General features: G+C 40.0%; 1 protein-coding gene across 1 annotated transcript in view; it reads left to right on the forward strand.

Moving 5' to 3' along the window:
- Positions 1-11908, forward strand: part of LOC107224537 (elongation factor-like GTPase 1) — a 105244-nt gene extending 93336 nt beyond the window's left edge. Inside the window, exons 4-5 of the mRNA XM_046737656.1 lie at positions 2225-2412; positions 10653-11908. Coding sequence (XP_046593612.1) covers positions 2225-2412; positions 10653-10841 — 377 coding nt within the window. The 3' untranslated portion in view covers positions 10842-11908. The remainder of the gene's footprint in view (positions 1-2224; positions 2413-10652) is intronic.
- The last annotated feature ends 62 nt before the right edge of the window (positions 11909-11970 follow it).

An 11970-nucleotide genomic window follows, 5' to 3' on the forward strand; every position in this document is an offset into this window, starting at 1 on the left:
ACATCCTAAAAACTGGTGTCATCTCGCTGCCTGCTTCGGCAACAATCGCCGGTTCTCCCATCGCTGGACCATATCTACGCCGTACGAAGCAAGGCAATGGGTGGGGGGTGGGGAGGCAGGGGGGGCCTCAACGGGGCCTCCGTATCCTCGGCAGCAGGGGGACGCAGGTGCGCGCAGGTGCCCCAGGGGCGCGACCGGAAACCCGAACGCGCGGCCTGTCTCTCTACCTCTCGTACTTACTATAGCCGTTCTCGCTCTCTGCAACGCCGTCTGCTGATCTCCAGCGGCCCCCCCCCCCCTCCCTTCCTATAACGATACGATGCTCTTTCCGTTGTATTTATACGGTATAGGACACATTATATACCTGCTTATACGTATATCGATGTTACGTTAGGTTTGGTCCCAATATTTTTGGGACTCACGGTACGATTTTTTCAGTCTCCGACTTTTGCGGATTTGGTATATATGTATATGGAATTCAGGGATCAGTATACGGGCCGAATATTTTTATCACGAATTTTTTTGTCTATTGTTTTGTTCAGAGTATAATAGCAATGGTAAAGGCGTTTGTTTGATTATTTTTTTCTGTTTATTTTATTTTATTTATTTTTTTCTTGTTAATCTAACGGTGATTAATTGTCACGAAAGTTTGAAAAAATGACAACGTTAAATTAAACGTCATTCGTTCGAAAAATGTTGAATGAATGACAGGCAGGTTTTCTTGATCGCGCAGAATTTTTAATTACATCGACGACAATTGTGTTATTTTTATCTGAGTTTCTGCTTGTCAGGCAACCGTGTAGAACCGAGAATTTTAATGTGTCAGTGAATTTTTATTCGTAACCTTGCAAGTAAATTTGTCGGATTAGTTCGAAGACATTTATTTGATGTCGTAGAATTTTTTTTTCTCAACGATCACTGCGATATTTACTTGATGAGTTTATTATACGACCGAGAAAACTATGTGTGTAAGAAAATACTAATGCATTTTATATTTTATTTGCGAAACAGAACTGATGCGAAAGTTTCATTTATACCGCAGGATTCTTTCTAAACTACGATTACGATAATAGGTTATTATGGGGGAAATTTTAAATGGCGGGCGAAAACAGTGAATTATGTATATGAAATTTCACAAGTTAAAAAAAAAAAAAGGCGGTTCTGGTTGATGCCACATAATTTTGTTTAGACGATGTGAGGTGGTTGTTGTAACCGAGAATTTTATAATCTATCAAGGAAATTATTGCTGAAGCAAATCAGTGGATTTCGGTTGAAATCATAGAATTATTTATAAACGGTGTTATGGTTATCAAGGAAATTTTGAAAACAAAAATTTATTTCCTGGATCTAAATTAAAAAATTATTCGCAAGATTAGAAAAATCAATTTTACATTCCGTCGAAAACGAGAATAAAAAATCATGTTATCTTGCGATCGAATCAGACTTTCGTAAAAAAAATAGATAGGCTAGAAAATTTTATTTATAGGCAAGATGAGTCTACATAATTTTAAACTCAGTGACTGTATAGTAAAAAAAATCTGTCCGTGTCGCAATTGGAGTATCGTTTCAATCAGTTTTGTGAAGAGAGCTCGACCGTTCGGGTCCCTCAGCTATTAGCCTTAATCTCGATACTTCCATAGATGGCTTCCATTACTCCCGCACCGCAGCAAAAATACCCGAACGGAACTCACTGACAATGAGTTTGCCCTTTGTCTCTTCATCGGACCGTGAAATCTTACCGGTTTACGCATATACAATAACCTATAAAGAGAAGAAATGTTTTCTGCTCCTTTCGGGAGATTTGCTGCTTCCGGCTTCCCAACTTTTCCTCTTCATTTCCCTTGCCCTCGGTTTATAATACCGGAACTAGAAAGTCCGTGTCCAGCTAGTTTAGTTCGAAAATATTTCCTTGCTGAGACAAATTACTGTTTTGCGAATTTATTCACTTGTCGAAACACTAAAATATTGTAGAAAGTTCAACTACAGTTACTGCAGGTAAATACAACCTCAATCATGGTATCTCAAGGTGCACGGTAAAAGCTTGTTTACTACCCATAATTTAATCATGGTTGCACGAGCGGCTAATTGTCGAGCCTTTACTGTGTCCGAACGAAATTATTATTTCTACAAACTTTTTAATATCTGTCTAAAATCGAACTCGATGATTCTTTTGCCATTTTATGTAGGTTTTCCAGTAATATTTTGATTTCTCTGTGTTATTCAGGCAAGCTGTACGCAGTTTTTGGACGAAGGCAGGGACGAGTTGTGGCTGCGGATAGTGTCTCAGGTTTTGGTGGTCAGTTTCGCGTTCTAGCCACGTTACCCGTACCCGAGAGCTTTCATCTAGCTCGAGAGCTCCGAACACAGACTTCCGGCCTCGCCAGTCCGCAGCTGGTTTTCAGTCATTGGGAGGTATGTAGTAACAAGTATACCAAGCAAAAATAGAAAGGGAAAAATATGATTCTGGATGCAATGAAAATAACTTCTGTAGCTGTAACAAAAGAATCTAAAATCCGACACTATTTGTTTTGAATATAGCCATTCGTACTATATTTACATTTGCCTGTTGAGATAATTTGATGCTGGTGAAAAAATTGCAAAGTTATTTTGCGAATGCCTCACAGAACTGAAATGGTTTAGTAATATTAGCAAATAGGTTAACGTTGCAACAATTACTAGAAATTGTAGTATTTTTAACTGTAATCACACTAAATAGTAACTTGTACTATATTTTCTTGTAACTTTTGCAACATTTACACGTCGTTCTAACGGTACCCACAATTACTAAAACTAACGTCTCAGTGTAAGCTACATGTAACCTAATAACGGAATGAAATTTCTCGATCTGTACGCGAAATGTTACAAATCGCACGCAATTGCAAGGCAATTTATAACAATAAGCCAAGGACTGGAAATGGTTCCGGTGAAATTCTGCGGGCCCCGAATGTTTTCGGAGATCGCTGCGGGGGTCGTGACTGAGGCATGACGGGGTTTGAATGAGTCCTGGTACTCGGTAGGTGCCATGGCTACTGACCGAAAACGGATCCTTCTCGGGTCGACTTCTCCCGGAGCTGGAATGTAGGTAAATGAAATCAGGGCCCGGCCCTCTCGAGCCAAATCGAAGTGTAAGTTTCAGGCCCCCGCGGGCCCATTGTCCCGGCAACAATGGAGACAATCAACCTGTGACGGGTCAACAATACCGCAAGCCTCTTCCAGCCTCGCTCAATGGAGCCCTGAATGGCCTGTGTCTATTCGGCTGTACTTGGCCGGAGGGGCCCAACTTACACGTCCGGGGCCCGGTCGACACTTCGCCACAGGCTAATCGCACCCGGCAATCTTTCCGTGCTCAGCTCTTCTGCCTCTTCCTCTCCCGAGTCGTGGAATAATGCCGCAGAAACGGAGGGACCCAGCGAGAAGTGAGAAATCGCAAAAGAGACGCCTCCGGGTGACCGTGAGGCCCTGATAACTCCTCCGAGAACAGGGAGAATCGACGGCCACTGCAGAACTCCAGGTATTCCGACCGGGATGGAAATTGGGGAAGGCCCTGAAGTGCAGGGTACAGTAGGTGCATTATACGCCTTATACCTGCCGACCGGAGCCTCCCACTTAATTCTCATCTGTAGGTACCCAAAAATTAATTGTCTGTTATTCTACGAACGCCCATGTGCGAGGTAAATGCCCATGTATAACCTGCTCCCTATGTATTTATACCCACCTCGAATCTTCCACGGAGAGACTGGGAGAGATTAGACCCAGCGACAGCCTTACTTATTAATTTCTCAGGAGGCAGATCTTCGCTCGGTTCTATACGTGTGTGCCTGTTTACCCTAGATGATTGTGTTATCTAACATTCTTCTTCTTCCATTTAAATGGTTAACGGATTCCGTCTGGATTCCATGTACCACGCCAGATAAACTAAATAATTTGACATTCTTACTCCGACAAATGAGCATTCCTATGAATAAGAAAGAAGGAGAGGAACCGGAAACCGACGATCCAGTCGTCATAGAAATTCTGGAATGATGACATCATCGTAGAATCTGACGGTACCTTAACTTTGTATCGGCTTTGAAATTCAAGAATTCATCGAACTCGATTCAGAATAAAAAGAAAGCTATGCCTTGGGGCATTAAGGATCAAAAGATGCGACTGACGGTCACTGTTAATACACTGTCTAAATGTCGCTGTTAAAATTTATCAGCGTGAATTATATTATAGAATAATTGTTGTGGTCAATTCGGAAAATGAACATCAGACAGTATTAGATTGACACCTTATAGTCCGTCGAAAAACAGAATTTTTCTCACTGCGAGATAAGCTTTTATAATCCATAAAGTGGAACCCAAAAAAGTCCATTCTACGGGCTCTGCCCATTAAAAAATCATTCATTTTTTCACTGCGCCGCATTCCAGATGCCTTGAATATTTTCAAGCCCGATATATCAAAGCTCGCTCTTACAATTACACGCAAACTTCAAGTTCCATGATAGTTTCGACAATGTAAGATCTCGATCGAAAAAGTGACTTGAAACTTGAACGCCACGCATTGTCAAGCTGGATAACGGAAACTCCTGAACCACAAAATCATCACACCTGTAATGTTGAAGAATCGTAGAGAAGTCCGCGATACTGGGATATACAGACATAAAGATGGATGAGAATCGTTGAGAATTGAGAAGAATCGCGGTAGTTAGCAGTGCGGAGGGCTTCTTGTAAATAACAATGGATTAATGAATGAAGCCAAGCGGAGACGGAAATAAGAAAACCTGTGTAGAGGCACCAAAGCGAGAAGAGGAGTCTCGAGCCTCGGCACGGGCACGACGCAACGCACGGCCATCAGCAACGTCCATCGGTGTTTTGTCTACGAGTTTCCTGCAGCTCCTCCACGGCTTTTTTACTCCCTCTCCCTTCTTCCTCTCCCTGTCCCCCTCACTCCGTATACTTCTCTCTTTTCCTCTTAATGTGTTTACCGCTTTCTGTGTACCCTATAGCGCTGTTGCGAATGTCATCCTCTTACCTCGTATTTCACGTCGATTGATGATTATTTTCAAATCAATCAGTTCTATCAATTTACCTTCCGACGCTGTATCATCTCATCGATAAAAAGTAATCATCGATATCTTATTATGTACGGATTTATTATCTTACACTTTAAATACCGCGTAGTAAACGTGTCGAAAAGTTTTCAAATAATCGAACCAGCCTTTCGCCGCGATTCAGCCGTAATTTTGGTCCTGAAATCCGTACGTGATTTCAGAATCTGGCATCGAACCTAAAACCCATTATAATATTGTAATCTTATTTTATTCAGAACTGTTTATTCTTCCATTCGTTGTTCACTGTTGTTTCACTTTTATTCAGAGACGCCATCTAGCAGCGGATAATTTGGAATTTAAACTCATAATCAGGCATATTTGATTTGATTGTAAAAACCGTTTTTGATGGTATTTTTTTTCTTATTCTACATCACCTCAACGAAACGAAATAAAAGCCCAACTGCTTGCACAGTGTATTCTATGCTCTGACATTCGTTTAACTGAACGCAAAGTATCAGTTTATAACCTCCTCACGGGCGAAATTTATTATCTCCGTTCACACAAGCTGGATATTATAACATTGCCGCAGGCCGAATCTTCGTCAAATATTTTTAAACACCAGTTTCCTATCCAGGTTGGAACTGAAATTTTTTTTATTCCAAAATGAGTTTTCGAGTTCAACAAATTGACAATATTAAGCTAAAAAATGCACAAACCGCGTCAAATAGATTTAAATATCCATGAACATGTTCAAGGTGAATTCTACAACAATTTTTGTCAAATAAACTGTATTAAACGTTGCAAATGGGTGGAGTGAAAATTGTAAAAAAAAAAAATTAGAAAATGACGATTCACTTGTTCGATTTCGACTGAAAAGCACTGTATTTATATATACTATATACATGTATAGTATACAGACGTGTTTTATACGGAACGTGCGCTTCCTAGAGCGATTTTCTGTAATTCTTTACATCGTTCATCACGCGCCACTGTTCCCAGCATCCGTATCGAACACCCATCCCCCAGTATTAATCACAGAGGACAGGTTAAGCTTGTATTCTACAACGGCTATATCTATCACACAACGATCTTCGTCGTTTTCCACATTCATTTTTCGTTCTACGTTTTAGAGTAGATCAAATTAATGTGACAATCGAAAAACCTATCAAATTTCACGAAATTTTTCGTGCCTAAATACTCAGGTAATTTGCTCGAAACGGTCAACTGATTCAACTACTACCTTTCAACGCCATGTTCGAATCTAATAATGTAGTTAAATATTGGGCGACGAGTGAAAGCTAGGAAATTTAATAAAATATACGAATAGATGTATAAATAAAATATCAGGTGGCTGAGGATAGAAGAAGAAAAAGAAGAATAAATAACATGAAGAAATTTCGTGTAAAAAGAAACTAACGAACGAATAAGTAATTGACGATGGATGAAATCGGGAAATTTGGTCTGCATGAGAAACTCTTAATACATCTACCTGTATTACATATATATATATATATATATATATACAATGGAGGATAGTTCTTCTCTGGATTGGCCTTAATAGCCACATGGTTGCAGAATAAGTATATAGGTATAATGGTATAAAAATTAAAAGAAAACAACATTATATCTGTCCAGGTGTGTGCCGTGCACCAGTATAGATACATGGTATAGGCGAGAAAAAGACCATGCCTATATACCTATTATATACCTAGTAAAGAAGAACGACGCTGCTATGACGACCGGAAGATTACCACGCGATCCATGGAAAAACCACCGACCGCTTTGATTTTATAAACCCCCGTTCCAGCCAGATTCACCGGAGACCCTCTTCTATTGTCTGATTTTCTACAAGCGCGTGGCTTTCCCCTTCTCCGTCTCCTCGACCTGCACCTTATACCCTTTGCTCAATTAACCATATATTAACAGTATCATTGTCTCCGCGTACCATTCTCCTTATAATTACACTTTGCGTGAAGTTATATAAGCTCATTGTAGTAACTGGATCCACAGAGACGGATTACCGTTTTGATCTAGGTGAAATGCTTATGACTATAACGAATAACTGAGGTTAGCTCTTAGGTTAGAAATACAATCGAGCAGGTGAGTTCCAAAGTATTCACCTACGGTCATGCAAGTAGATTTTACTCTAAATGCAGAATTCTCAACACTGAAATGATATTTTCCCAATCTGTCGTACCGAAGTGACAATTAAAATTCAGAAAAATCATTAAAAACTCGGGAATGAAATATGCTATGAAACTTTGACACAAAATTAACATGGCCGCCGTTGATACGCTTGCAATTTTATTACAGCTGTATAAACATTCCCCTTGCTCGCAAGTATCTAACTAAATTTTTTTTCCAAATTACATGGCGGCAAGGATAGTTTACTTATCGTTTCACTCATTAACGAGCGTAAAGAAACGTATAGGTATGGTTTACAGGTGGCGAAAGGTAAACAAAGGATATTGTGAACATAGTAGTATAGCTGATCTCGAATAATGCTGTTGAATCGTTCATCCGCTTCGCCTGTTAACCCCGGATACCTGTAATCACATGTGTGTATACGTGTACCACCTCGCATACCTGCGTACCGTCCGAATTCCGTAAAGAAAAAAGTATACCCGTAAGAAGGAGGGCGAGACGTGGAAGATACAGAAGTAAATAGATAGATCTATGTATATAAGATAGTTGGAAAGAGGTCCGGCTATCGAGACGTGTATCTTATATCATTTAACAGTGGCATTTTAGAATACAGATCTAGGGTGGCGGTAGAGGGGCGTGGAAGCAGTACAAAGAGGTTATGTCTGGACGGAGGATATATAAGAACGACGAAGAAAAGCGATCGAAAGCGGCGAAGGGGGCGAACTTACAGCGTTGAACCCAGTATACGCAACAGGTTACGACGGTGTTAAGATGCCTCCTCAAGCGAACAAGGAGGGTATGAGGGATATCTCGGCGAGAAGATCCCTCCGAAGCCACAACAACAACGACGCGGCCAACGAGCACCTCGCTAAGAAGCACGAAAACAAATCTGGCTGAAACAAAAACCGCTTGGCTACCATCTGCTCCCGCGTTATATGCATATATGTGTGTGTGTGTGTATAGTCCGATTGTAAAAATATTGTCGGAAGTTAGATCAACACCGAGGCCTACGCTCGGGTCAATATCAAATCGTCCCTGCAGGGTCCGTCCTACTCGACGAAGCCCGTGCAGGCCAGGTGTCCACATCTTATAAATTTCAATACGACCGAGCGCAGAGAAAAGGTTGAGAATAAGAAGAAGAACGCGAAAAAGAGGCAGAGAAGAAGAAGAGGAAGAAGAAGAAAAAGGAGATGACGGAGAAGAAAAACATTTCGAGGGTAAATGCGGCGGGGTGGAGAGAGACAGAAATAAAGAGGAAAAAAAAAAGCAGAGAACCTGGAGGAAGGATCGGGAGCGGATAGAGGAAGCGATGTGTATTCGTACATATACATGTACGCATATATACATCTTATACGGGGGCAACAAGGTGCGGGAAGGTGAGAGAAGAGGAAAAAAAAAGAGAAGAGAAGAGAAGAGGAGCTGGATGAGGCGCCGGATTTTCTACTGGAGGGGCGACGCACAACGGAACACACACGCGAACGAGGAACGAAAAATTAACCGTCGCGATTGGTCGAGGATGCGCTATACCTATATATGTATACACAAACTTCGCGTTTTATATCTGTGCGTATGTACGTGACGAAGGAAAGTTTGGGCTGTAAACGGCCGGAGGGTGGCTGAGGTTTCGGCGGCGGAGGTGGAGGGGTGAGAAGTGGAAGGCCCCTGGTGGGGGCCTCACTAATTCAGAGTGCTACCGACTTACGCAAGAGCTTACCGCGCGCGGGAAAGTTTTGTCCATGCAGACGAATATGTAGGCATGCGAGAGGCGGATGGAGAGGATTCTGGTAGCCCTGGCCATGTGTATAATGTATATGTATATCTATAATGCCCACGTATAAACCTCGTGCATTTGGTAGGCAAGGTATGTAATATATAATAGATGTAATAAAATGTCCATTTCACCATCGTTGAAGAAAATTTTACTTTGTTACTACTGTATGGGTTACATAATATGGTGTTGTAGGAAATTTTTGTCGAAATATGCTATACCGTTACGATAACTATTTCAATATTTTTACAATTTCAAGAGAATTTCGTACGGTTTTAGTTATCGTTTAGTCTTGTTACCATACGCTCGATACTATATTTATTGCTTATCGTTTATTTGAGTACAATTTTTTTCAGTTGAAGACTTTGTTGTTGCACGAACATCAAATTATCGCAAAAGTTGCAAAGAATATGCACTACTAGTCACTTTATTCAAAAAGAATAGTAATCACAGGTCATAAAAATGCTTCATACATACTTTTCATACTATCATGTGGTACGGTATAAAAACGTTTAGTTAGCTCATCGTAACACAACCGTGCGGAATATTTTCATCTCGGGATCATTGTAAACATTTGTTTTTACCGTAATTATATTAACGAAACTTGCGTAATTACAGATAACAGATCTTCAATCTCATCATGCAGTCGACATTATCACTCCTCGGTACATTAGTCAATTTTCCAATAAGCGAAACTACATTTTATACTTTTCAGAACTCATATATGCAATTGATCTATGACTTTGTTCGTTGAAATCTGAAAAAAAAACTCTCCTGAGAATTATTTTATCTCTTCAAACAATTTCAACAACATTTTTCGAACTGTATGTAGAGTAACCTGGGGCACGACGGATCGCCTAAACCGCTAATTATTTTTTGTGGCTTTTGAGCACCGGATACAAGTTGTTTCGATCTATCTCGAACAAATTCATCATTGCATTGCCACATGTTCGAATAAAAATACAAATAAAACCGGAACACTATGAAAAAATGATTTAAAAAAATGTTCTACATTTTTTGTCTTTTCAATAATTGTGCATCCTTTAATTCCACCTGTATGGAATAAATCATTGATTATCTATGGATATTTATGACCAAAAAAATTTACATTCCGAAGCACTTACAGCTTATCTCTAAAATATCATTTTTTTTAATCTTGTTTGGCACATTTTTCAGGGGGAACGTCGTGCCTCACGTTACCTTACCTATATCAGAATCGTACCGTTTTATTCGTAAGAAGTTTGAAATTCGCGACCGATGTGGTTATGTATGTATTAAAAACGATTCGTCGAAGTTGGTCATGGTAGAATATCCTTTTATTAGTCGCTTAAATGGTTGCGACGTTTCGATCGGCCGCGGCCAATCATCTTCAGGCAATAATTATTGACAATCCTACGAGCATAACGTGTCGTTGTCTCGCCATGCCAAGAGGAAGTTTTAGAATATTGACAGCGGCAACCGAATGAGTATGCAAAGTAATCCTTTGTACATGTGATCTCCATTTATCCCTGAAATTAATCAAGACCGCGTTCGATGGCTCGAATTTCCGGCTATTATCCTTCCGAGATAAATGTTTGCCCTTCTCGATTGTTTGTTTTTTGTGAACGAGGAGTGATCAAGCAAACATCCAGATATCTGGTTACCCCGTTTTAGGATAATGGGCCGTAGGCAGGTAGAGGATAACCAGGCAAGTTCTTGTCGCAGGTGATCGAGCAAGATCCGTACTGGGTGCCGTCGACGGAAGAGGAGTACCTCCACTTTGGCGAGAAACCAGACAGCGGTAACCGAGCGAAGCGGTACATGGACCTCGTCCGACGTAGGAAAGGACTTCCGGTCGACTCCCAGCTAGTTACACACGGCGAGAAGCAGCGGACTCTTTCGAAGAATAAATAATATACCCTTTCTTGAACGTACCGTTCTTCGCCAGGATTTCCTACTCCCTTATTTATGTATATGTGTTATATACAGAAATACACAAGCTGCTCACTTCTCGACGGTGGCGTCGACCGATGGCTTCTTCACTTTGTATAAAACACACTGATCCCAGCTCCCATCAATATGTATACAAACCATTTTCCATTATTCAGATCCTTTTGAGGATCTTCAGCGCGTAATAGGTACACCCGAAACCTCAGCTTCGGTCGTAAAAGCTGCGCTCGACCCCTGATCTTTCCGTTCGGTTCCGCCCCCAGCAAGAATTATTCATTTCTTTCGAAATTCGTTAAATTTATGTTGCACATGTATACCAATCCCGATGATTTATCATTTGGGTAAACTCGTATAGACTGCTACGTATAACTGCAGCAGACCTGAAAGAAGGTTTTATTTGATTTTCGTGGAGTAAATTTTCCGGTGAATTTTTACTTCTAATTTTATTTAACGGTCCTCGGTTGGGTAACCATACAGCCACGTTTTACTTCTTACATTTTATTACATTTTTCGTTCCCTGCTTTTCTATCACGGACAATCGCCGTTATTTAGTCTTGTTTCATTTTTGGTTTTCATTTACAATTTATTTTTCCTTGATTTTATAGCGTCAATATGTTAATGTTTATGTATATATCACTTGAATACACATATATGTACATTATTTATCTATGTACATAATCACGTTATCTATTACGCGTATCTGACGCAGGTTGTTGCTGGAGTATACAAATTTGATACGTGAAAACACACAAAACAAAAATTGACAAAATTTCTTATGAGGTTTATATAGGTAGGTGTTATTATTCATAATCGGTATTATAATGTTATATAGTAACATGTCGTATTTTCGCATAAATTTTTACAATAAATGATAATGTTGAAATGTTTTTTACGTTTTCACTCTATCCATGTAATCAACATATTTTGCAATCTGTACTTATATGGATATACATAATACAGGAGTTTGTTAGCTCCTAAACCTGCAATAATGTATAGGTATTACGTTCAAATCAATCGAATAACGTATCGTTGAAATTATCGAAAAATACAGTGTAGAGCAAGTAAGATACTCGTATTCGAAGACTAAACGTTA

The sequence above is a fragment of the Neodiprion lecontei genome, chromosome 4, assembly GCF_021901455.1.
Source record: "Neodiprion lecontei isolate iyNeoLeco1 chromosome 4, iyNeoLeco1.1, whole genome shotgun sequence".
NCBI classification, from domain to species: domain Eukaryota; kingdom Metazoa; phylum Arthropoda; class Insecta; order Hymenoptera; family Diprionidae; genus Neodiprion; species Neodiprion lecontei.